The 26,797-nt window shown below is 51.0% G+C and overlaps 1 protein-coding gene across 1 annotated transcript; it reads right to left on the reverse strand.

The window, feature by feature from the left end:
* Positions 1-1,613: 1,613 nt before the first annotated feature.
* On the reverse strand, positions 1,614-25,997 carry Wdr91 (WD repeat domain 91). The gene is made up of 16 exons (XM_048340262.1): positions 25,829-25,997; positions 24,172-24,351; positions 23,094-23,301; positions 21,058-21,140; positions 19,325-19,455; positions 17,236-17,401; positions 11,319-11,480; positions 9,530-9,723; positions 8,525-8,675; positions 7,329-7,423; positions 7,025-7,193; positions 4,652-4,760; positions 4,039-4,151; positions 2,843-3,040; positions 1,919-2,135; positions 1,614-1,855 (listed from the first exon to the last, which is right to left on the reverse strand). The coding sequence occupies exons 1-15, from the start codon at positions 25,949-25,951 to the stop codon at positions 1,971-1,973; spliced, it is 2,247 nt and encodes a 748-aa protein (XP_048196219.1). The 5' UTR covers positions 25,952-25,997; the 3' UTR covers positions 1,614-1,855; positions 1,919-1,970.
* Between the last annotated feature and the right edge of the window lie 800 nt (positions 25,998-26,797).

Below are 26,797 nucleotides of genomic sequence, written 5' to 3' on the forward strand. Positions count from 1 at the left end.
ATGATGGGGTCAGCCACATACCACACATCCTCAACCTCAGTCTAGGAAGCAGGACAAGTCTAAAGGGCTGGGGGGGGGGGGAAATGTTCCCTTTGCGGAATAAAGGAACAGAAAATACTGCTTTGCTGTTTCTAACAGAGCAACCCACCCCCTAGTGCACTTCTCTTCTCTAAATTTCTCTTGATGGCTGGAGAATGAGGCCTGTCAACAGGAAACCTGTGGTCTGCATAAGGAGCCTGGGCAGGACTAAGGAACCAAGTCATGAGGCGTGCACACACTGGACAGTCTACCTCGGAAGCACTGGCATTCCCTTAAATTGTCAGATACAATGGCATTTACTAGGGGGTAACACGTATCAACTAGTGAGTCCACAATGTGTGCGCGCTGTCCTTCCAGACATCACGTCACTTCCCCGGGCATTTCAACGACACGGTATGGGGCTGAGGGGGAGACGGGGACCCCTGGGAGGCGCTCGGCTTCAGCAGGTGTGCAGGCTCAAGGACCAGGGCTTGCTGTTTTCACCCAATGCAGATGGAGCCCTGCTTAGCTTCGTGCTGGATGCGAGCTGGTGATCTGAGGGAGGATTAGGTTTCAACAGTCTTTATTGGAAGATGAACACTCTTCCTGGATGGGTGAGGAAGGGACGTCAGGGTTTGAGAGAATGGGTCTGAAGGCCAGACACTTTGAGATGACCGGAAGTTAAGTCAAATGAACCCAGGGTCACTTGCAAACGTCCTCCAGAACCTGGGAGGAGCCCAGGTTGGTGTTTCGGTGCCCCCGGGTGGGGCACATAAGTGGAGGTATCTCGTTTTCTTCGTCTAAGGGGTGGAAAGAGGTTAACAAATGTGCAACGACTTCTGGCCCCCTGGTGTTTTCTATTCTCCTAATCAGGCACCATACACACATGGTCCACTTTCCTCAGTACTAGAGGAAGGGAACCCAGGCCGTAGTACCTTCACGTGGCTCTCCAAGTCAGTCACTAGCCGTCCCCATCCAGCCCTGCACTTCCGGAATAGGTGCGGAGCCCCGAGGCTCTAAAATGGCTCTTCTGAGCCATGTGACAGCGGCCTTCCTGAGGCAGGCACCAAGGCTCTCCCTGCTCCGTGTGGAAGCCGTGGGCCTGGGAGCATCTGGAGGCTCCTGCTCGAGGCCAGCCTCCACCACGAGGTGCAGGAGGGTCCTCCAGTCTCCTCTTAGCCAGAGAGCAGACGACAGGCCTGGGGCAGGGGCAGGGACGGGGATGTAGCTGGTCCAGGCTCGGCTGAGCCTAAAGCCTTGCATTCCTCCTGGTAACTTGGCCAGCTGAATCTCCCCACCCACCAGCAGGTGGCGCAGGAACAGGGCTGTTCAACCCAAAGAAAGGGGCAGGGACACCATAGCAGAGAGGTGCTGGAGCAGAGAGGGCCTTGTCTCCAGCTCCCATCCTCAGGAGCTTCTGTAACCAAAGGCACCCACTCTTAGGCAGCCGAGGCCTTTCCTTGAGGCCAGAAGAGCGCACTGTGGGCCCACGGCCCACCTAGCCGCGAAGCCACAGGCCAACCTGTGGTTCAGCCCCATGGAGTAAGAGCTGTCAGGGACCAAAGACAGAGGGCCCGAGGCGGACTGTCGCGAAGGCAAGTTCTAGAAAGGTGTACCACGTGACCACAGAGCATTCGCTTTTTACAAAAGGGAAAAAAAAAATATGTACAAAATACTGTTGATCTCTCCTGGGCCCACACAGAAGCCATCTCTGTTTCTTCCCCTTCCAGAGCTTTCCTTCTGCCAAGACCCCAGTCATGACGCGGGTCCCTGGGAAGCACCTGCCACACGAGGCTCCTGTTCCACTCGCCCCTCCCCCCCCCACCGGACAGGGGCGAGCGCCCCATGTCTTTCCCTGCAGATGTGGGTGTGCAGGCGGATCCGCCTGCTCCCCCATCCAACCTCCCGGCCCCAGGACGATACAGCCGCCCTGCCGCAGCTCCGCGGAGCCGTCAGAGCTTATGGGCCAGGAGGGTGGTCATCTTGATCTTGCCGTCCATGGAGGCGGTGAGGCAGGTCCCACAGTCCATGGCCGTGCTCCAGTCCACGGTGACCACGGGAGCCCGGTGGCCACCCAGGCTCAGGCAGCTTTCCAGAACCTTCTCATCACCGCCTAGCTACAAGAGAGCAAGGAAGCCCAAACACATCTATTCATCTGCTCGGGGTGACCGAAGGAAGCACCGAGAGCCTGCTGGTGGCCACCCCACCCCGAGGGCATGGCCACCCCATCCCGAGGGCATGGTCACCCACCCCGAGGGCATGGCCACCCCACCCCGAGGGCATGGTCAGGCTCACACAGGCTTTTCCAGAAAGCCCGCTTAGCTCCTAGAACTTCACACTCTTGACTGCCATTAGGCCTCTTCGCATGCAAACAAGTGCCTGAGAAGCCCCCAGCACCTGCTGTGGGCCTGACATTTGCCTCCTCCCGCCTCTTTGTTTAAGGTGTGAGGCAGAGGCTAGCAGTGGGCCTGTAACCCTATCCACGCAAGAGGCTAAAGTCTGAAGATGGAGGCTCAAAACCAGCCTGAGCACGTTCTCCCCACCTCCAGCCTAATGCTCCCCAACCCTCCTCCTACTCCCTAATGTCTCGTATACCAAGCACCATGGGCCTGTGACGTGGGGACAGGAAAGGAAGGGCGGGGTCTTGCCGAGGGCAATAAGTGGACACGCAGAACCAACAGGGGCCTGGTGTCCTGCCCGATCCCGGCTTCTCGAGGGGGGCTGAGCGCACCAGCCCGCCTGCCTGTCCCAGGCTTCTCCACCGTCAGGGTGTGGCTGAGGCAGAGGGGGCTCTAGGAGGAGCCCACGCCCTGCCCCCCCTTACCTTGTAGATGACGCCGCCGGCGGCAGAGCACGTGAGCATGTAACTGCCCTCCGAATCGAAGGCGAACAGCCGGCCGCGGGGCACCTGGACCTGCTTGTAGCCGCTGTAGCCCGACAGGACAAAGGGGCCCGTGGCGTCCGCCGGGAGGCTGTGCTCCGACACCTTCAGGCCACTCTTGTGGATGTTCCACTGGATGAACTACACACACACAGGCCCAGAGCCCGCTCAGTAGGGGTCCGGGGCAGGCCAGGACCAGGCCTGGGGCCAGCCAGAGCCCCACCCAGAGGAGGAGGGGCCGGGGAGACCCTACCTCCTTCTGCCTTCCTCTGACAGTTTCAAAGGCAGAACAGGGGTTGGGGGTGATGCCCGTAGGCCACCCTAAAGTTCTACCTCTTGCCAAAACAATGGAAGAAAAAAATAATCCAGAAAAACAGCACCCTCCCAAAGCCCAACCCTTCCCCTTCCCTCCAGCCTGAGCCCAGGAGAGGTGACAGCATGGGGACTCCCGCTCTCAATCAAGCAGGAGGGTGACAGGCTTTCCCTGGGGAAATCCCGCCCATTTAAACAGAAGTCACGGGTCAACTTAAAAACCCTTTCCTATCGTCCCTTTTTCTTCCTCCTCCTCCTCCTCCTCCTCCTCTTCTCTCTGCCTCTTTCTCCTCCTTTGGACACAAGGTCTCAATGAGACTGGGATTCACTGTAGACACTCAAATCTGTGCACCTCCCACGTCAGGCCCCCCCCACATGCCGGAAGCGCAGGTGTTCACCACCACATCGGGCCCCTTCCTGTGGCCTTCAAAGAAAAGACTCGGATGTGGGGGTATCCACCTGGGAGGCTGAGACAGGAGGACTGCTTGAGCCCAGGAGCCTCCAGGTCTCTCTAGGGAAAACCCCAAACTACCATCACCACCACCACCACCACCACCAAAGAACTGACCCTGTCACTGCCATTTCCCCGGGGAAAGCACAGGTGGTTGGCGGGCCCCCTGCACAGGGGCAAGGTTCGGTTGGGGAGCGGGGCCTTCCTTGTTCCTTCTGTGGACTCTGTTCGGGCCTAGCCTGCTTCTAGAGAACTGGCCCTAGCGCCTCGTCCAACTCTAGGCACCCGAGGTAAGACCACCGAGCTCACCGGAGCCTAGGCCATTACGGAGTCGGGGACAGAGCCCCCCCGCCCCCCCACCCTCTTGCCCGCCCACCTTGCCGTCCTCGCCGATGCTGTACACGGCGTTCTCGTCACAGCTGAACTCCACGGAGTAGACCTCCCCGCTGTGGGCCCTCCAGCTCATGGCGCACTCGTGCTGCTGCATGTCTGGGGGGGCGGGGGGGATGGAGGGCGGGGGCGGCGAAGGTTGGCTACGCCTAAAGGCACCCATCCACCCACCACAGGAGCCTCCTCCACTGGACCCCCCCCCCCAGTGCTGACCCCGCTCAAGCTGCAGAAGCAGCGGCTGTCACGGGGTCCAAAGTGAGGAACTCCACAAAGCTAGGAGATACAGATGAGTCCTTCCTACAAGGCCTCGAGAAGGTTCCATTACAGATTCAGCGGCCTCGTCCTAACTCAGACCCAGAGGACAGAGGGAAAGGAGCCACCCCCAGCAAATGAGCAAGACAGCGTGACCGAGTCCTTCGCGTCCCACACGGGTGACCAGAACTCGGAAACACTGAACACCCAGGGTCGGCGGAGCTACACCTGCCGTGGCGACCGACACCGAGCAGGTACAGCCATTCTGAAAACTCTGGCTGATTTGAAGCAGGCTTTGGGGCCCGCTTAAAGAGGGGGGACCGGGACCGCCAGGAACAGGCACGTACCAAACAAGCGGATGACGCCATCGGCCGCACCGGTGACCAGCAGGTTCCCGTTGTGATTGAAGGCCGTGCAGTTGATGGCGATGGGCTCGGGCTCCAGGGAGAACTGCAGCTGTGAAAAGCAAAGGGAAGCGCAAGTCAGCAGACCGCGTCCTGCTGGTTCCTCCCACTCCTGTCCTGCTTCCGGAAAAATGGACCTGCCCAATTCATGCTTGGCTTTACTCTGTGTGTGTGTGTGTGTGTGTGTGTGTGTATGTGTGTGTATGTGTACCCACGCACACGCACACACTGGTCCTGAGACTCTTAGCTTTTTTGCTCAAGACGTGCTCTACCACTTGAGCCCCAGCTCAACTTCCAGCTTGTCTGCCCAGGCTGACTCCAAACTGTGATCCTCTCCGCCTCCTGAGTTACTAGGAGTTACTAGGATTACACGCGTGAGCCACCGGTGCCTGGCTCTTGACTGTGCTCTTTTGAGAGGGGAAGTTGCTGCTGACTCTTGCTCTTCGCGCTGAGGTGAATAGTCCATCTCTCAGGCTAAGTACACATAGCACGCTCTACTGAGAAGTCACATGCCAGCAGGGACACCCCCCCACTCCAACCTGATGGGCAGCCCGAGTAACAGAGGAATGATCATGCACAGGTCCCACGTGTTCCAGTCCCCTCCCACAGAAACCCTGGGAATTCAGACGCTGACCAAACCATCGCCAACAGGTAAGGTCTCCTGTGGATTCTAATACTGAAGGGAGAATAGGATTCCATACAAAACCCTCCTGGGACTCAGAATGTAGGCTTGACTACGGCATGGTGTTCTTTCAACACAGTGAGCTAGCAAATAAAGGAGTCCTTTGAGGATGAAAAGGAGGGCAAAGCAAGATTCCCACAGACCACTGGACTCCAAAGCTGGCTTTCACCAGGGTCATTAATCAAACCCAGATGACCTGAATTCTTATTTTGGGAGCCAGTAAGCACTCAGAAAGCTAAATCCCGCCCCCTCACCCCCACCCCACCCAGGAGCTGGTGGCTCACATCTGTAATCCCAGGTACTCAGGAGGCTGAGATCTGAGGATCAATGTTCAAAGCTAACCTAAGCAGGAAAGAATGGGAGACTCTTATCTTCACTTAACCAGCAAAAAGCCAGAAGTAGATCTGTGACTCAAGAGGTAGAACACTAGACTTGAGTGAAAAAACTAAGTAAGAGAGAACCTCAGGCAGAGAAGTACCCTTAGACATCTGGCACAAATGAGTATGAATCTTTTCCAGAAAAATGTCCTCCATCCCAACCAAGTCTCAAATTATTCTCAAGGATAAAGGTCCCTGATCATGAGCCAGATATTGAAACCCATGAGATACAGGAAAGCAGGGAGAGAGGAGAAAGCACACATAGAATGAGCCGAAAATCACATCCACAGACTTCAGACACCAGAATTATCAGACAGAACACACAATGACCACATTCAGTAGTTGAGCAAAATAGGAGGAAGTGGAACTATGGGTAAGAATATGAGACTGTAGAAGAACAAAGCTGAAAGCAGCTTTGGTTGGTTGGTACTTCTAAAACAAGAAATACAGTAACTGAAATTAATACCCTAGCGGATAGGTTAAGCAGCAGGTTACTCAGAAGAGGGGCCAGTGAACAAACAGAGGGAAGGAACTGATCACCACGGAGGCAGCAAAGTGAAACCAAAAAAAGCCTCTAGTCTTGCTCAGAAGGCAAGAGATAACCAGAGAACTGAACAATGGAAAAAACAGTGACTAAGAATTTTCCAGAACTGAACAAAGACATAAATCCTCTGATTTAGAAGAGTCAACAAACCCCAAGCTAGAGGGGATTTTTTTTGTTTGTTTTAACTTAAAAACCAGAAAATCCAACCCCAGATACCAAAATAAGATTTTCGAACCGTGGGAGAGATCAAGTGGAGGGGGGAAGACGGCATAAAAAGGGGAAGAGGGTGAGGGGAGAAAGCAGTCATAAAATCAATGCATGTCCAATGAAACAATGAAAACAGAGAGGAAGGTGGGGTTAGAAGGAACAGAGGGAGGAGAATGAAGATAGGGGTGATACTGATCAAGAGGCATTGTCCTTAGAAACTGACATGTTGAATGGTAACCCCTTTGTAAAACTACTCAAAGACATCTTCTTTTTAATCTTAAAAACAGTGAGGGGCTAGTGGTTCACGGCTGTAATGCTAGTTACACAGGAGGCTGAAATCTGAAGATCACAAGTCTGAAGCCAGCCCAGGTAGGAAAAGTCTGTGAGACTTTCTCTCTCGTTAAACACTAGCAAGCCAGAAGTGAAGCTATGGCTCCAACGGTAGAATACCAACCTGAAGCAAAAAGAATAAATTCAGGACAGCAGCCAAGCCCAGAGTTCTGTACCTGCTGCTTCATGGTTTTCGTGTCCCACAGCAGAAGCTTGCCAGGAACCTGGTTCATGCCCTTGCTGCCGATGTCCGGGGCGGAGGAGTCCGCCTGGGAAGTGAGGCTCGGAGCTGCGGCCGAACAGACGAAAGAGGCCCCGTTGGGGCTGCACGCGAGAGACAGGATTCTGTAATACGCAAAGGGCCCAGTGTCAGGCCCAGTGCCACAGGGGTGGGCGTGCCTGGGGCTCTGGGGCGGGGTCCTGCAGAACAGACACAGAGGCCTGCAGCCTTGACCATGGGAAGGGGAGGTGCCAGCTCACCTGGGCATATTGTCATCGATGTTGATCTCACAGAGATTCTTCTTGGCTTCTGTATCATAAAGGCGCACTGTCCCCACACCACTGCCCAGCAGGAGCTGCAAAAAGAAGGGGCAGGGGCAGGAAGGTTTGTGGGGGGAGTCAGGTGGAGAGAAGGGGAGAGCCCCGCCCCCTGAGGTCAGAGACTAGGCTGACAGAGGGTCAGGCCCTGCCCCCAGGCAGTCAGGAGAAATCTGGCTACACTTTAGAATGACATAAAATCATCAAAGCCGGCCTAAGAATTAGGTCAGAAACAGAAACAAGCACAGTGGTTCACCCCTGTAATCCAAGCTATTCCGGAAGCAGAAATCAAGAGACTACAGATTCGAGACCAGTCAAGGAAAAGTTCATAAGACCCAATCTCAGCCAGTAAGAGCTGGACAGGGTAGTCATGCCTATGATCCTAGCAATGAGGGAAGATAAACAGGAGGGTTGTAGTTTAGGGCAGCTTGGGCATAAACCAAAGCAAAATGGTCTGGAGGTCTGGCTCAAGTAGTAGAGTACCTGCCTAGCAAGTAGTAAGCCTTGAAATGAAACCCCAATACTAACCCCCTCCCCCCCCAAAAAAGACAGACAGACTAAGAGAAAGAGAGAGAACAGGTAAGAGCCAGGTGCTGGTGGCTCATGCCTGTAACTCTAACTACTCAGGAAGCTGAGATCTGAGGATCACAGTTCCAAGCCCAGGCAGGAAAGGCTGTGTGACTCTCATCTCCAATAAACTACTCAGAAAAAAGGCAGAAGTGGCACTGTGGCTTAAGTGGTAGAGGGATAGCCTTGAGCACAGAGAGGCTCAGAGACAATGTCTGGGCCCTGAGTTCAAGCCCTTGGATCATGCAGAAAAAGAAAGAAACATGGTCAGCTGGGTGGAGGGACAGGAAGCCGGGTGGTGTGTGGAGATAGATAAGCACCGATAAGGTGAATCTGCCATGTCCAGGTCCCCCGTGGGCTCATCTCCAGTCTCCTTAATCCAGTAACCGCACTGCCACCCCAACAGGAGTCTGCTGGACCAGTCAGTCCTGCAGGCACGGTGCCCAGATCCCCACCGATGAAGACGAAGGGACGGATTTGGCTTAGCTGCCTCTGCTGGGCCTGGGGGAAGCACTGGAAGAATACTCCAACTTGGACCACACTGCCAGCCCTCGCAGCCAAGCGTCACTCACCAGCCTGTCCCGCTTGGTGGCCCACTCCAGAGAGAGGAGTGGCGACTTGGAGATGGAGGACGCTTTGGTCTGCATGGTAGGGTTGAAGGACCACACTTTGATGACCCCATCCACGTCTAAGCTGGCAACCCTCCTCCCGGAGCAATCCACTCTGAGAAGAGAGAAAGGAGAGGGGTTAACATCCTGGCCTCATCTTCAGCCAATCCCCAAAAGGCTTACACTCAAAGGCTCCAGACAGACTGCTTTGAGACGTATTCATTCATTCAAGAAACCCTAGGGCTGGGGATATGGCCTAGTGGCAAGAGAGCTTGCCTCGTATACATGAGGCCCTGGGTTCGATTCCCCAGCACCACATATACAGAAAACGGCCAGAAGTGGCGCTGTGGCTCAAGTGGCAGAGTGCTAGCCTTGAGCAAAAAGAAGCCAGGGACAGTGCTCAGGCCCTGAGTCCAAGCCCCAGGACTGGCAAAAAAAAAAAAAAGAAGCCAGGGACAGTGCTCAGGCCCTGAGTCCAAGGCCCAGGACTGGCCAAAAAAAGAAACCCTAGGCGTGCGCTGACTCTGTGGTTCCAAATGGCAAGATGCACACACACAAAGTCCCAGCCCTGGGGCTCCTGCGATCTGGGCTCTGGAGCCCCCCCCCCCCTCACGGCCAGCAACAACCCAAGGACCAGAGCGGGTGGGGATGGTCTGCCCGAGCAGCCCGCCCACCACAGCGGGCCTCACTCCACAGGGATTTGTTCTGGAATGCCACATCCCTAACCACATTTACAAATTCATATATGGTTTCCCTAGAAGCACCAACGTGAAGCACCTTAAAATTGAGTGTGTTGTAGGGTTAACACGAAGCATGATTTGCTCCTAAAGCTAAGCAAAACACAGCATTTAAAAGGCCAGGGATGGGCCACAAAACTCCATGGGAGTTTTGAGTAAGGTGACACACTCCTCGAGGGGCCACCCATCATCCTTCCCCATGCTCTCCTGGGCCTCCTCTGGCCCCGCCCACCTGCAGTGCATGATGGATGAGTGGTGCTCCCCATACTCCTCCTGGCTCAGCACGATGAACGGCTGCTCCGGACGGCCTCCTCCTCCCTCGGGGCCCACCACGGCCACCCGTGTCAGGGGCTCCACTGGCTCCATGTGGAGCTCCAGACAGGACTCGGCCTCCGGGCCACTAGCTTCCGGCTTCTTCTCCACACACTGTGACCAGGAACGCAGGGATCAGTCCACTGGGATGGGAGCCACACTGGGAGACTCTTGGTCAGGGAACCCGGAGGGCAGCTCTGAGCTTTGCGGGCTGTGCCCAGCTCACCTGGGCAAAGTTGGGCAACTGCTCCAGGAACAGGCCCTTCCTGAAGCCTGTGCCCTTCGCAGGCCTGCAGAGGTGGGGGGGAGGGGGGTCCCTCAGGCCCACCCTCCCTATCACAGCTGAGGGGACTCAGGACACGCCCTGCCTTGACAGGCCAGGCCAGGGATAAGGAACATTGAGTGCCTGTAGTTTTACTTTCCAGAGTCACGTGGTGCTGATAGTCACACCCACTTACAGCTGTGGAAACTAAGGCTGAAAGCAAAAGCTAAGACCTTGCCCCAAGTGCCAGGCTGGCAAAGTCCCGGAGAGCAAAACTCAAGGTATGGTCGGAGGTTACCTCAGCCCTCTGGCAATGTACCCACTCCAGCCAGTGTGTCCTCCTAGGAAGAAACTCAGGCCACTGGCGGGCATGGAAAGAGACCTGAGCATAGCAGATGTACAGGGGCCCGGTATATAACGTATCTGTGCTCATCAGCAAGAAAACAGGCCTCCCCCCAGTGACCCAAGACAGCAGGAGCAAGAGTTCCATAGTAAGAAACAGGCAGTCCTCAGATCTAGGGGTCTGTGGCTGCACTCCAGGCAGAAGCAGCCCCACCTGTAGAGCAAAGATTTCTGGGTCTACTGCTACTACCCTGGGATCGCTGCTGGACTTTCCCGCCCCTGCTAAAAAGGCCTTTAAAACAAGTCAAAAAGCTTGGTGCTGGCTGTCCATGCCTGTAGTCCTAGCTATTGGAGAGGCTGAGATCTGAGGATCACAGTTCAAAGCCAGCCCAGGCAGGAAACACTGTGAGACTCTTATCTCCAATGAAATACTAAAAAGCTGGAAGTGGGTGTGCAGCTCAAGTGGCAGAGCACCAGCCTTGAGTGAAAAAGCCAAGGGATAGTGCTCTGACACTGAGTTCAAGGGCCAGTACCTACATAAAAGCCAACAGTTAGAAGCCACCATACGGAGCAAAGTGGTCAAGAAGGTGAACCAGAAAATCCCTTGGATTTCTGCTTCCTGCCTGAAGTATTTGGCAAAAAGAGAAACCATTTATGTTGCCAGGAAGAGAAGTGCCAGACCACACTCCAAAGAGTGGGCACCCCTCCGCCCTGTGTGCCCCTTGGATTGGGTGTGGCCACAGCATCTCAATGAGTGGGCACATGACTCTCGGGACAGCACCCCACAACTGCAGCGCAGATGGGAGGGAGGGAGGGAACGGAATTCTTGAGCCAGCAAAGCAGGGTGACTCTGGGATAAACAAGCCAAGCCCAGAGCCCACAAAAATGCCACGCAGTGAACCTCAGGGAAGCACTCGTACGCGAGGGGTCCCCAGAACTCCTCTTCAAGAGCCCTTTCCAGAGGCTGGCCCTGGGGGAAAGCCAAGCAAAACGGGACCCCCACACAGCCAGAAAGTTCCCGCAATTCAGATCAGTCAGGCGAGACCACACCCTGAACGGTGGCAAGGTAAGGGCTCCTCTGAGGCTTCCCGTGGCCACCCTGTACCTGGGAGGAGGTGGTGGTGGAGAACAGCTCCTTCCTCTCCTTGCCGTGATCCTGCAGACGCCGCTGCCGCTGCTGGGCCCAGCTGGACTCACTCGATGCTGAGCCGCCTAGGAGGCTCTTCCCATCCTTGGCTCCGGGCCCCAGGTCCTTTCCCTTGGTGGCCTAGGGAAGGAGAAGCCAGCTGTAAGGTCTCACCATCCAGGCGGGGAGCACGGTCAGGGTAGAGCACTGCCTGCCCTAGCTGGGCTGGACAGCGGCCGGAGCGTACTGCGTCTTCAGGTGCTGCCCTGAAACCCCACAGCGACGGGCACGGAAAACAGATGTCATGCACCCACAGGACGGTCCAGGGGGAGCCACGTCTACCACGTGTGGCCCACACGGTTCCTGCAGTCATTGTCCGTGGACCTCAGAGGTATCCTGCCTCAGCACCTGCTGCACTCGGAAGTAAGAACTTTGTCACCCTCTTCTTTGCTACACTGGATAAATGGTGTAAGGAGTCCAAACGAAGACGACAAAGTGGTTCAGTGTATCATCATCATGCTGGAACTTTCCAAAATGAAAACACAAACGGGTGCAGAACTGCAAAATCCCAACTCTCAGGAGGCTCAGACAGGAGGATGGTGAGTTCAAGCCCAGTCTGGGCTCCCTAGTAAGGCCCTGTCTCAAAAGAAAAAAGGAAATAACCTGAAGTCTTAGGTTCGATTCCTCAGCACCACATATACAGGGGGGAAAAAAAGACAGAAGTGGCACTGTGGCTGAAGAGGTAGAGTGCTAGCCTTGAGCAAAAGGAAGCCAGGGACAGTGCTCAGGCCCTGAGTCCAAGGCCCAGGACTGGCAACAACAACAAAAAAAAAAAATACACACACACACAGGTACATACAAAAGGCATTACAATAAATTAAGAAGTGCCTTTAAATAGGGTAATTTGAGACAAAAGAATCATAGACTAACAATAACCTTTCAGATCCTGCCTAAAGAACAGAAAGAGAGATTGGGCATATGGTTCAAATGGTAAGAGTGCTTGCCTTATAAGCACAAGGCCCTGAACCCAAGTCCCAATACTGTCAAAACAATTAAAAAAGAAAAAAAGAACTGAAGAGAGCCTTCTCCAACTGTAGCCAAAGCAGTCCTAAGGAACAAGAGCGATCATGAAAAATAATTATGGATTAAAGGTCGCTGAAGGCCGGGTACCAGTGGCTCAGGTCTGTAATCCTACTCAGGAGGCTGAGACCAGAAGATCAAGGTTCAAGGCCAACCCACCCAGGTAGAAAAGTCTGTGACACTCTTATCTCCAATTAACCAACAAAAAAAAAAACCCAGGAGTAGAAGTGTGGCCTAAGTGGTAGAGTGACAGCTTTTCGAGAAAAATTTAAGACACAGTGTCTAGACGCTGAGTTCAAGCCCCAAGACTAGTAGCAAAAATAAAAATGCTGGGGCTGGGGATATAGCCTAGTGGCAAGAGTGCCTGCCTCGGATACACGAGGCCCTAGGTTCGATTCCCCAGCACCACATATACAGAAAACGGCCAGAAGCGGCGCTGTGGCTCAAGTGGCAGAGTGCTAGCCTTGAGCGGGAAGAAGCCAGGGACAGTGCTCAGGCCCTGAGTCCAAGGCCCACGACTGGCCAAAATAAATAAATAAATAAATAAATAAAAATAAAAATAAATAAAAATGCTGATGAAGTGTTACAAAACTCTTTCACAAGTACACTAAGATACATTTATGTCTTGCTATAAATGTGTATAATTTAAATGGAGGGTTTCTTATTTTGCAACATCAACAAGTAACTGGAGTTTTTTAAGGGCAAATTTCATTAAAAACTGAACTATAGGTTTCATATAACATTCCAATGGTGTTAGGTATATTGTTATAATCTTGATTGTAACCCATCTTACTTTCACCTGCTCTTTCAGGAGACAGATATAAGTTGACACCCGTTCATTCTCAGCGGCCAGTGGAAATCAGAAAGGACTCCGAACCTCTTGGCCAGGCAATCATCCAACTAGGGCAGGAAACGAGTCTCACCTGAAGCAACCACAAGGCCTTCCAGAAAACAGACCCTCAGAAATTAACAGGAAGTTGGGCAGGGGGAGCCCTTTCCCGTCCAGCCCTGGGGGCAGCTGTCTCTTACCACTGGTGTCTCAAGAGCTAAGACATAATTTGATACTAATAGAGAAGTATGTGGACACTTTGCTTTCTTTACATGACAGCCCATTAAAGCTTATCTCTATAATAAGGTAATTCCTACTTGAAGGCCCACGGCTCCCTCCACAGGCATGAAAGGTGCAGAATTCCGGCCCGCCTGCTAATGACATGCCTTCCACCGCTACTGAGGTCAGACTGCAGAACAGCTTGGGACCCGTGGTTTTTGTGGGTACTTTTTCCTTTTAATTTTGCCTCGAGATTCATAGGGATAGCCTATTCTTTTGCAAGAATAATGCTATCAACACTTCAGTAATGATACAATGACATCATGAGCAGGCAAAAATACTGATGTAAGTGAAATTTTCAAAGCTGTATATAAATCATATTAAAAACAGGTAAAGAAAACACAGTAAAAATAAAATGAAGTATGTGTGTGTGTGCATGTGTGTGTATGTATGGAGAGAGAGAGAGAAAGACAGACAGACAGAAAGAGTGTGTGTATTCTTCTCCAAAGAAAGAAGGGCTCTGGCATAGCAAGGAGGAAACAAGGCCATGTGTTTAATACACAAACAGAGAAAGAGTTAATTTACAAACCAGGTTCACTGCATGCTGAATTCCAAAGAGTTTATTATCAAAATCACAGAAGTTCCTACCACATATTGCATTTGACATTGATCAGAAAGAATCTAGAACAATACACTCAAATTCTCAAATTTAGGCATCAGTTGTTTTTTAGTTTGTTTTTCTTTTGGTTTTATTTTGTTTTTGCTGGTACTGGTGCTTGAACTCAGGGCCTCCTGCCCTTGATCATCTTTTTTTGCTCACAGATGGAAATCTACCACATGAGCCACATCTCCACTTCCATTTGGAGAGAAGAGTCTTGTGGATGGTTTGGCCTCTGAGCCTCGATTCTCACATCTCAGCCTCCTGAGTAGCTAAAGATTATGGGCTTGAGTCACCAGTGCCTGGCGAGCACCAAATGACAGTAGGACTGAAACATTAGAATGTCCTTCCCCCCCCCCAGAAGAGGACCCAGGACATGAATGATTTGCCACGGGAGATAAACAGCTGGAGAGAGGGAAGAACAGAACACTTGGCATAGAAAATGTAATTAGTCATACACTCTTATTCACAAAGAAGAGGTAAAACCAGTAAATGGATGTTAAAGATTCCTACTAATAGTGCTCTCACAGGCATGCGCCCCACTCTAACAAGCAGTGAGCTCTGCATCATAGGTGGCGATCAATCCAGAGAACTGTTCCTGTGTTCAGTGGGAAGGTGGGCCAGAGGACCTTTAAGTCTCCTTTCAACACTAAAATTCCATTATATTCTTGAACTTCAAAACCCCTAGTTGCTTTTAGTTACTATACTTGAGATATCAGCACTGAGTTTAAATAATTAACCACCAATAACGAAATGGTCTGACCCATGAGTTTGCCCAAGCATAGATACCTGTGGTCTCCATTCAGGAACTGGAAACTGCCATGTAAACCTACGACACAGGGACCCAACCTCAGTGCAATTGTATTTTTAAAAGACAAGGTAAAGAATGTTTTGCTACAAACTATACATTTTCACCTCCATTCTTTGTCGGTAAAGTGCATTAAAAACTCCCCATACCACAGGACCACGGAACACCACACACAGTTCCTGAGCACACAGTGTGGCCACAGGCCACAAAAAAGCTGTTTGCGTGTTTGCTTTCACTTTAAGTGAGTGAAGTTGGATTTCATGAAACCAACCCTGCATACCATCTGCCCAACTGACAAAATGTTACCTGGTCAGAGAGATCAACAGCAAACAGCAAGTTTTACTTGGTTATATTCCAAAGAACTGAAATATCAATTTCAAGATTGAAATTTTCAGCTGAGCACAGGTGGTTCACACCTACAATCTTATCTATTCAGGAAGCTGATGTCCTGAGGATCTCAGTTCAAAGCTAGCCCTGGCAGAAAAGTCTCATGAGTCTCCAAAATAACAAGCAAAAAGCCAGGCTGGAGATATAGGCTTAAGTGGTAGAGTACCAACCAGGAAAACAAGCCAATCAAGCATGAAGCCCTGAGTTCAAACACCAGTTTAAAAATAAATTTTCAGAAATGTAAATACGGAAGTAACTACGATTGAGTTTTAACTTCCTCTACCTTCGTGGAGACTGAGATGATAGCGATTTTGCATTAACTGAGGTCTGAGAACTGATTCAGATATACCCAAGTAGACAGGGTCCCTCTGGAATCCACCTTCTACTAGAATATACTAAGGGCTGCTTGCCATCTGCAAGACACAGCAAGACACAGGAAGACACAGGGCTCTTCTGGCTACTCCATTATTCCTGCCCCCAAGGACTCTAAGCTATGAACTCTCCCAAGCTAGTGGAAGTGATTTCAAACAATACACAAGGAGCCAAAGCTGAAGGTGAAGCAGCCCGAGCCCAGAGACAGTGCCCTGCTCTGTATCTCCAGATCAACACTCCTAACCCTCTCATTTCAGTGCCTGGCTGGGGCATACCCCTACCTCTCCAGGTACAGAGGATCACCCCAAATTGCTACATCACGCGCAACCCAAGCCAATGTAAGAGGAAGGAGGCACGGACTTCACGGGTAGTTAGCACACATCCTTCAAAGACAAGCAAGAGGCTAACTCTGGGGTCTACTAAACTTTCACCCTGCAGGCATTTCTGAAAGCAACAAGCTCTGATCCTTGCTCCTAGGATCACGTCTCAGTGCCACCTGGCCTACTGGGGACATACGCCGCCATTCAAGAAATCCTCTTGGAATGTAATATAAAAGTGAAAAATACTGAATGTTCTATGCAGATTCTGCAGTACCAACTCACAGGTGATGTACATGAATGCAGGGGGAACTTTCTCCTTTGGTGGTCCTGGGTTTGAATTCGGGGCCTCACGCTTGCTAGGCAGGCCTTCCACCACTTGGCCATACCGCCAGACCTTTGTGCTCTGGCTTGGCTGGTTTTTGTCTCAGGCGGGATGGCAACCTTCCTATATTACACTTCCCACCACTGCTGGAATGGAAGGTGCACCCGCCCTACACAGCTTTTTCTGTCGAGATGGGACCACACACAAAGGTTTTGCCCTGACTAATACCTCAGCCATCCCAATCTCAGCTTCCCGAGAAGCTGGGATGATAGATATGAGCTACAGAGCCCTACTTACAGGTCTCTCTTAATTTAACTATAGCCAGGCACTATGTTTATATCACCCAAAACTGAGTATCTCAGCAGTCACTTGAATTCACACTGGAACCACTCAAATAGCCATAATCCCCATGAGCTGACAGGAAGATATGAGAGAAAGAGAGGACCTTTCAAAGCCTACTTCCTGTCATCATCTACTCAGAGGGGTGTGACGGACATCTGCAAGCTGGCACAGAAGCTGAGGGGCAGTCAGAGGACAGCAGGCATTTGGGATCCAGGCCTGAGGTCAGTGCATCATCATGTCCAAATCTGCCCACCGCCTCGGTGCCAGGCCCTGCCCAGCTGGCCACAGGGCAGCACGTGGGGGTGGACTCATGAGGTGAATTTTCCTCCTGTGTGCCTACTTCCTCCAGCAGTCAGGTCTATCCTCATCCTGCCGCTATCCCTGGTCTGTGGGGAGAAAGGTGGGGAAGGAGGAAGAAAGGGAATGAGGAGTGAGTTTAGCATCACCGAGCACAACCAGGAACTTGGTTACAGAAGAGAAGCACATGAGTCTACACACCTGACGGGCAGATGCCAGGAGCATCCTGTCAACTGTGAGGGAAGCCAGAACCAGTGCTTACCTGACCGCTGAAGGCCTCTTTCTTAGCTGAGCTCTGAACCTGAGAGGGGCCTTGGGCAGGTGACAACCTTGAGGGACTCTTCTTACTCTGAGGCAGCAGTGAGGACAGGAAGCCCACTCGGGGAGACTGGGAGAGCGAGGTGGTTCTCTGGCTGCATACCATGGCTCTGTCCAAGCAGAAACACCACAGGGTTATGGGCTGGAGCAGGGTGGGGGCCTCCAAGAATAAAGAGTTCCTGGGCTAGGAACGAGTTTAGTGACAGGGGCTTTAGCCAGGTTCTGCGGCCTGGGCATTGCCCTTAGTAACATACTCCATACAAAAGGAGCTGAAAGCTTATCTGACCCAACAGAGATACCTGCGGTTCTTCAGCGAGGACACCAGGAAAGCCAAGAACTGCCTTGTCTGGGCCCACTGGCCCGGAGCTAAGCTCATGACTGAGGACACCCACATGGAAATAGGAGTATGCTGGGGTGAGACACGCTAGAACTCCAAGACATAGCATGAAAAAAGAGTAAGACAGCTCATCACGTTTTGTTTGTATACATCCCATGTTACATGTCACTAAAATAAAGTGTCTTCCCATGTTTTCAAAAATAAAACAAAAACATAGCTTTTAGCTGGGCGCCCATGGCTGACTCCTGTAATTGTAGCTACTAAGGAGGCTGTGATCTCAGGAGCACAGTTCAAAAGCTAGCTGGTACAGGAAAGTCTGTGAGACTTGTATCTCTAATAAATTATCCTAAAAGCCAGAAGTGGAGTGGCGGCTCAAGTGGTAGAGTGCTAGCCTGTAGCAAAAGAAGCTCAGGGACAGTGCCCCTGGCCTGAGTTCAAGACCAAGGACCAGCAAAAAAAAAAAAAAAAACAGCTTTTGAAAGTCTAAAATTTTTTAATCTTTTTTATCTTTAGCTGGAAGCCAATTTCCATCAGAGGGTAATGACTAAGAAACCAAAGCAGAGTTTTTACTGTTTTTATTGTTAAATCTTTGTTTTTGTTTTTAATTGGAGATTAAACTCAGAGCCTAGTGTAGGCTAGGCAAGTAATCTACCACTTGAGCCACACTACTTCACTCTTTGTTTGTATTTTGTTTTGAGATCACTACCTACCCTTCCCCCAGGTTGACCTTGAGCTCATGATCCTATCTCTGCTTTCTGATTAACTAGGATTACAGACTCGGGCCACTATGCCCAGCTGGCTGAAAATAGAGCAGTTTCACCCAATGCAATACTTGGCTCCTACACCTGGATTTGTACTCTTTTTGCAAGTCATCAACTGTGTCACCTGTCTGTGCTTCTATTTCCTCAGGTAGGGGTGTGTGTGTGTGTGTGTGTGTGTGTGTGTGTGTGTGTGTGTGTGTGTGTGTGGGGTGTGTGTGTGTGTGTGTGTGTGTGTGTGTGTGTGTGTGTGTGTGTGTGTGTGTGTGTGTGTGTACTGAGACAGAGGGCTAGAACTCAGGACCTGGGCACTGTCCCTTAGTTTTTTCACTCAAGGCTGGCACTTGAGCCATAGCTCCACTTCCAGCTTTTTGCTGGTTAATTGGAGATAAAGAGTCTCATGGGCTTTCCCAACAAAGTTGGCTTCAAACCGTGATCCTCAGGTCGAGTAGCTATGATTATGGATGTGAACCACCAGGGCCCAGTCTGTCTATTTTTAAGGTAACTGAGATACTTCTCTCTCAGGCTGCCTACCTGTTTAAACCTTGATTAACATACTTCTTTTGAAGAAGGCATTCTACTTAGGTACCCAAGCCTTCTATATTCCTCCCAATACACAAACACCTCTTGAGACTTAACCGTAACAGATGTATTCTATTGGTCCAGGCTCTGCACATCTGGATATGCAGGCTCCTGTCACAGCTGTGTATTTGCCTGGCCCTCCAGGAAGACCCAGAGGCTTATAGGTGAAGAACAGCTCCCAGAGAACTTTACTAATAAAAAAAAAAAAATGGAGGCAAGGGCTCTCTAGCACACCTCCCATAACAGGCAGAGGGGTCACAGTGAGGCTGGTCAGCTTAGGGGGCAGCTTAGGCCCCACAGAGAGCTCAGGAAGCAGAAAGAGGAGGCAGTAGACGCCAGCCTTCGTGCTCACTCACAGCTCGGAGTCCCCAAGGCGGTCCATACTGGAGACATAAGGAGGCAATTTGTGTTGGACCACGGTCTCTTCCTCTTCAGGCTGCTGTTCCTCCTTCTTCAGTCGATGGACTTCCGCTTGCAATGCAAACAGCTATGGAAGAGTGGAGCTCCATTACTCAGTACCCTCACCTTCCCTTCCCTCTGCCTGCGGAGATGTCTGAATGCATGAGATCCAAACCTGACCTCCAAGCGCCCCCTCCCACCCCCCATTTCTTCTGAGTGGACAGTGGAAAAATGAAAGAGCCAAAGCAGATCCTGGCCTACAGCAAGTCAAGGAAGGCAAAAGCCCTGACCCAGCCAAACCCCACTGTTTTGTTTTGTTTGTTTTTTTGGCCAGTCCTGGGCCTTGGACTCAGGGCCTGAGCACTGTCCCTGGCTTCTTCCCACTCAAGGCTAGCACTCTGCCACCTGAGCCACAGCGCCCCTTCTGGCCGTTTTCCATATATGTGGTGCTGGGGAATCGAACCGAGAGCTTCATGTATAGGAGGCAAGCACTCTTGCCACTAGGCCATATTCCCAGCCCACTGTTTTGTTCTTTTTATTATTTGATTTCTTCCCTTTTTACTACTTGGCTGGAATTTGCCAAGAAAAAGTGACTCCATCTTGCTTTTTTCTTAGTAATTTACAGTCAGTCTTTTTTTTTTTTTTTGACGGTTGTGGGGCTTGAACTCAGGACCTGGACACTGTCCCTGAGCTCTTTTGCTCAAGGCTAGTGTTCTACCACTTTGAGCCACAGCATCACTTCTATAGTCAGTCTTTGCAACTCACACAGGAAAAAAAAACCTTTTTTCTTTCTTCTTTGTGCCAGTACTAGAGCTTGAACTTACAGCCCGTACAATGTCCTTTAGCTTTTTCACTCAAGGCGGGCATTCTACCACTTGAGCCACTGCTTTTTGGTGGTTAAGTGGAGATACGAGTCTCACAAGACTTTCCTGCCTGTGTTGGCTATGAACCATGATTCTCAGATCTCAGCCTCCTGAGAAGCTAGGATTCTAGGTGGAAGCCACTAGGGCCTAACAAGAAATAAATAAATAAAATTTAATGATATCAAATCCTTAACTTTTTGTGTGAAAAAACTACACATATAATTGATTCCTTCTATACAACTACTTGAAGATAATTATTTTAAAAATCAGATGTTTAGTAAGCAGGAAAAAAAAAGAGAAAGAAAAAAGAGACAACAATCCATATGCACACATACCCAAATTCTAAGAGTCTTAATCCCTAAACCTAAGCTTATAAACTTCCTTTCTCTGACTGCAACTCCATTTCAGGGCAGGGTAATGTCTTCAGACAACACTCTTTTTTATCAAGCAAGAGAAACATGTAGTTACATAGAAACAATTACATTACACCTGGGTGGCAAATAGAATATAAGTGGCTCTATGTAGGAAAAGACTGAAAAAAAAAAAAAAACAGATGCACATGAAAATGAGTGAGATGCAAGTGAACTACACAATCGTCTTTTTCTTCTTGCCAATTTATTCCTGTTGCTGCATGGCTTATGCTGCACAAATGCATTTACAACATGAATCCCAATTCCCCAGTACTGACTTTCTGGTGACTCACTTTCATCTAAGAACAGTTCAGCTTTTCTATATTTAACCAACCCGCCACTGACACTACCTAATTCCACACCCCAAAAGCAGAAGTGCTTCCCAAGTTCTAAAGAGTGAGCCTGCCCTGAACAAACCTTCTGACGCAGGACTTCATTTTCTTCTTGAACCTGACTGGTCCTCTGGAACTCTGCATCAAAGTTCAGGATCACGGGAACCGGTGCACAAAGTTAAAGAATAAGCCTTAGATGAGAGCAGTTAAAAGTCCTTCTCAAATCCTTGACACAGCAGCAAACACTTGAACAGGAACACACAAGGAACAGAAGACAGACCCGGTGTTGTCGAAATGAAAGTCTCCCTCTAGTCTCCAGGCCTGCCCCCCAGAGCGGCCTGCTTTCTTCTTACTCAGAGACATATGACAGGGGACATTCCCTCAATGGCGTAGAGAGCTACTATTCACTGGGCGTCCCAGCCAATAAGCTTTAGCCAAGGTCAAGGCAAACATTTGGCTAAAAGAAACCTTGGGGGAGTGGTGCTATGGCTCAAGTGGTAGAGCTCTAGCCTTGAGCTGAAGAGCTCAGGGACAGCACCCAGGCCCAGAGTTCAAGCCCCACAACCGACAAAATAAGAAACAGGATCATCCACCAGATTTTCCTCTTCCAGGTCAAACTCTCCCCAGCAAAGGTTTAGATGGAGTCAAGAAAGCATTCTAAATAGGCACTGGAGGAACACACCTATAATCCTAGCTACTCAGTAGGCTGAGACAGGAGGATCCTGGTTTGAAGCCAGCCCGGGCAGAAGTCTGTGAGACTCTTATCTGCAATGAACCAGCAACTGGAAGTAGAGCTGTGGCTCACACCATAGAGCTCCAGTCTTGAGAGGAAAAAGCCAAGTGAGATTCCCCAGTACCAGAACAAAAAGCAATCTGCCCACTACACAGCCACACATCACCCCATGAGCACTCGTGGATGTTCTAGCTCAGAGTGTGGATCTTTGCCAGCCACCCCCACCCCACCCCCCACCATCCATCCCCCCTACCCCCCACCCTCCCATCCCCTACCACCACCCCACCCCTACCACCACCCCCACCAGCTTTGGTCAGGAGCACCACCACGAGGGCAAGATCTCTGGCCTGGGGAAGTACAACACAGCTCACATGTACATGAGCTAGCTTGCAAGTCACTGCCCTGGGAGGACCTGTGTGGTTATGCCATCACCGTCCTGCTCATTTCACAAAGACCTTGGGGTGGAAAAACAGCAAGAGGGGAGAAAGGCAAACCTGGGAAGGGCTGTTATTCAGGCTTATCCACAGTACAAAAGGAAAAGGCAAAGACAGGAACCTATTCAGACAATGTTCCTTTCAGAGGCCAAAATGGCCTCCAGTGAGTGGATCTTTGCAATGCCCAAACCAGTGCTTCCTCAGGTAGGACCATTTGAACCAGACTCCTTCTCTTCCCGCTAAGATTCCTCGATTTCCAGCCTAGAGAGCGTGAACAAGGCATGCCTGGGCCTCAGGACAAAATGGCACACCTGGTAGACTGCACTGTTATATGCATTCTTATTCTCTTATGTTCTCTCTCTCTCTCTCTCTCTCTCCATCCATCCTTCCCTCCCTGCCTCCCTCTCTTGCTCTGTCTCAGTCTCTCGTGACCACATGAATAATTTTAAGGCTTTTCTGTTTTCTGGTAAGTTCAGAAACACTGGGGTCATTGTCCCAGTGACACTAACTCAGGCAGCAAGTTCCAAAGCTAGAAGTGTTCTCATCTGCTACCAAACCCCAGCAAAGGCATATAATATCCCCCAGAGATACAAGACTACCATACAGTGCTCTCAAGCCTGCTACTCCACCAAAAAGGAACTGCCCGCCCCCTCCCTCACCCCCATACACACTGAGAAAGCCAGGTGCTAGCATCCCGATGCTGTCAATAGCTCTACCCACACACGTCAGCTAATTCTCTAGCAGAACCAACATAAGAACTACAATTTCCAACGCCAACCTCCTGACAACAATAATCACAATTCTCCAGCCCGATCACCCCACGATTCTTGTCAGTGAATGAGCCTCAGGCATTTCGCTAAAGAAATGGCTGCACTGTGAGCAGCCACTGGCTGCTGATCACACTGTCTGGATGCCCCAGACTGTGCCTTCAGTACCTGGTAGCAGAAAGGATATGCATGCATTGAAACAGGACACTCAGGAAGTTGTGCAGGGACACAATGAAGGTGTCTGCCCACTGTCGAGAAAAGTAGGTAGCAAAAGTGGGGTTGGTGTCCGGAGACGGCAGGAAGGGCAAGACAAACCAATCTTTCCACTCGGCCTGGTTCTGGAGCTCTGTGGCCTGCTTAGCAAAAAACTCCTGAGCTTTGTCATTTCTGTTGGTCTGCCAAGACATAAAGAGGTAGCAAGAAGGGACAAAGGGTGAACAAAGGCAGCCGTGGTACTCACTGGAATGTTGAAAAAATGAACTCTACCATTTGTGGGTGGGGATGGGAGGGAAATGGGAACTGGGAGAAAGTGAGGAAAGGGATGACACTGTCCAAAAAGAAATGTACTCTTTAACTTACTTATGTAACTCTAACACCTGTGTACATAACCTTTATAATAACAATAAAAAAATAAAATAAGAATAAAGAAGGAAGCAAGGAGTAGGGAGAGACAGAAGTCCAGAGACCATCACCTCAGGCAGCCTTCGGACATCACCAGGCAGGTAACTGACAAGACGGAATCTACCATTCTTTTTCTCAAGAATTGTATAACTTCAAAGCTATTTAAAACTGCTGTCCTAAAGACATAATGCCATCCTGAGAACAAATCCTTACTTAATGCTCAAATCGCCTGACTTATCCGCCCCCCCAATCAGCTATAATCTTTATTACTCAAACTTTCTATTCTATACATGTTAGATTCTATATATTTCTATTTATTTCTCTATACTTCTTTATATTTATAATACTTGCATTATAGATCATGTACTTATATACTATATATTTAGTCCCCCCCAATCAGCTATAATCTTTATTACTCAAACACTACAGTCTCTAACACAAGGGGGAGGACAAGAAATCAGATGATCCTCAGAAGGTGTGAAGGGATAGAGAAAGCCAGAAAACAGAAATAATCTGCACTGTGGCTGTTCTTTTCTTTCCCACAGTAACCTTCAGAGTACTCCCTACAGGTTAGAACAACATCTGTTTCTAGGTTAAAGAGCTCTCTCCACCAAAGGCCACAGAATCCCTGAATCAACAAGTACCTGGATTGTATAGACAAGATAAAAGCGGAAGAGGCTGGTTTTCAGCTTGTTGATGGTGGGTCTATAGATATCTTCCAAGCGGCTGAAGAGCCTTCGCTCCAGGTAGCTCCAGTAATCCCGAAGGGCAGCCAAGTCATAGAGCTGCATTAACTGCTGTAGCTGGTCCACAATCTTGTCCACCTAGAGAGAGAAAGCAACACTGGAGAAGATGGGGAGGAAGACAGAGGGAATTCTCCCTCGCTCCACAGAATACAGCTTTGTGCACTTACTATGGTTTCCGAATGTCAGAAAAAACTTTTAAGGTGGCAAATCTATAAAATTTTCAAAACACAACAACATCCCATCACGCTTATTTTTCTGATGCAAGATACAGGGCTTGACACTCTAGCAAGTATGGGAATATCAGGCAAAAAAAAGCCTCTGGCAGCTGGGAACTGGTGGCTCACACTTGTAATGATAACTACTCAGGAGGCTGAAATCTGAGGGCTGAGGTTCAAAGCCAGCTCAGGCAGTTAGGTCTGTGACACTCTTATCTCCAATTAACAACTAAAACTGGAAGTGAGGCTGAGGCTCAAGTGGTAGAGCACTAGATTTGAGCAAAAAAGCTCATGGGCAGTGCCCAGGCTCTGAGTTCTAAGCCCAATAGCAAGACACACACACACGCGCGCGCACACACACACACACGCTTCCGGCCCAAGAAGCAAGAGATCTGGTTCCAGATCTTGGACCTACCAATTTGACCCCCTACTTTAAAAAAGGCACTAAGCACATTGACGCCTAGAGACATGAAGTGATTTGCTGCTACCAAGTAACCAGTAGCCTCCTCCTCCAAGCAAAAAACAGACTTCCTAATTCCTGCCTCCCTTCCTGCTAACTCATTACCTCTGCCAACACCAATTCGGTTCAGCACATTCAAATCACAAGCACAGAAATTCCAAGTACAAAAAAAAAAAAAGAAGGAAGGAAGGAAAGTAAACGAAAGGAAAGGAAAAAAGAAAAGAAATTCCAAGTACCTCTCAACTAAAAACCTCAGGGGGAAATGTGTTTTTAAACCTGCAATTAAGTCTTCCTAAACATGCTGAAGCAAAATCAAAACTGCCAAAGGGTCCCTTGTCAAGACCATTTTAAACCCACACCTCAAGTACTTGAACCCAGCCAGCATTTGGGGTTGCACAGCCAGCCCTTTGCTCCCAGCCAGCATTTGAGGTTGCACAGCCAGCCAGCCCTTGGCTCCCGCTGCCCTGGGATGCAAATCCTTGAATACTTCTCCCACCAGAACTTAACCCTCCACCCCATCTTGCCTCCGAAAACTTGATCGTCACGGCCGGTCACCCACCCGGCAGTCCCCGCTGCGAGGCTTGGGATGGGGAGAGCCGGGAGAGCGGATCCCTGGAATCGGGGCGCCAGGGCCCCAAGGCTCCAGACAGGCTGTGCAATTTCCAGCAAGTCACGGCCACCTCGGGGCCTCGGCGCCTCCTCGGGCCACGCCAGGGCCAGGCTTGGCGTGTCTGCGGTCCCCGCTTTCCCCGGGGGAGCGGTGACAGTCTCGCCGCGCCTCGGAGGGCAGGGCTGAGGGGTGGAAGGGGGGGGGGGGATGGGATCCGCTTGCGAGCTCCTGGGGACCGCTTCACCCACGCCACGCCCGCCGGGCCCTCACCCGGAACCCTTTCTCCTTGTCCGCCTTGATCTCGGCGTCCAGCTGCCGCAGGGTGTGTGTGAAGCCGCGGAAGAGCAGGTACTCCCGGACCAGCTCGTCGGTGCGCTCCACCGCCTCCGCCATCGCCCCGCCGTGCGCGCCCGCAGCTCCCGGGACCGCGGTCCGCCAGGGACGGTGAGGGGCGGGGCCTGGACAGGACGGGGCGGGGCCTGGTGCGCGCGCCAAGGACGGCACGCCGAGGCCAGCCTACCAACCCGCAGGCTCCGCCCCCAGGTCGGGGCCCCTCCCTCCACCCCGCCCCTCTCTTGACCTAGCCACGCCCCCTGCCGCTGCGGATCCGCCCTGTCTGAGCGGGTGGCCACACCTCCTTTCCCTTCCCGCCCAGCGGGGCTCCTGGAAGGAAAGGGCCGGCACAGTGAACATCCCCCCCTTCCCGCTGTGCCCCGCGGTGGCTTTACGGTTTGAGTTCAGCTCCCACCCAAGTCAAGTGGGAGTGAAACCTTTGAGACCATCCCAGAGGGTCAGGAGTCCAGGCCAGCGGTGGCGTTCCCGGGCTTTGTCGGCTGTACCTCCAGGAATCCTTTGTCTGCTGCCCTACTTTACTAAAATCCGACGGGAGGGGGGGGAAAGGGGGGGGAGGAATGGACCTGGATGCACTCATCCCGTAATCACGTGTGTGAGGGAGCTCCCACACCCCAGAGTTTACATAGCAGGAAAGCAAGAGGCATTGCTAAACAACCTAGGTTGTGGTCCCTTTTGTTGTTGTGGTGGTGGTGGTGGATTTGTTTGGGGGGTGGGGTTTTTGGGGGGGAGGGTTGCTTTGTTTTGTTTCTCCTTGTGGCTTGAACTCAGGGCCTGGGCACTGTCCCTGAGCCTGTTCACTCAAGGCTAGCCCTCCACCACTTAAGCCACAGCTCTACTTCCAGCTTTTTGGAAGGTAGGGGGAGTTAGTTAATTGGAGATAAGAGT

The sequence above is a fragment of the Perognathus longimembris genome, chromosome 2 (genome assembly GCF_023159225.1).
Source record: "Perognathus longimembris pacificus isolate PPM17 chromosome 2, ASM2315922v1, whole genome shotgun sequence".
NCBI lineage: Eukaryota > Metazoa > Chordata > Mammalia > Rodentia > Heteromyidae > Perognathus > Perognathus longimembris.

What these genes read in the sequence shown, in the direction of transcription:
- Wdr91 (XM_048340262.1), bottom strand. Translation starts at nt 25,951, where the DNA reads ATGGCGGAGGCGGTGGAGCGCACCGACGAGCTGGTCCGGGAGTACCTG. An exon ending in ACAAGGAGAAAGGGTTCCGG is followed by an intron (nt 24,352 to 25,828) that starts GTGAGGGCCCGG and finishes TTCTCTCTCTAG; the next exon opens with GTGGACAAGATTGTGGACCA. An exon ending in GCATCGGCGAGGACGGCAAG is followed by an intron (nt 3,041 to 4,038) that starts GTGGGCGGGCAA and finishes GTGTGTGTGTAG; the next exon opens with TTCATCCAGTGGAACATCCA.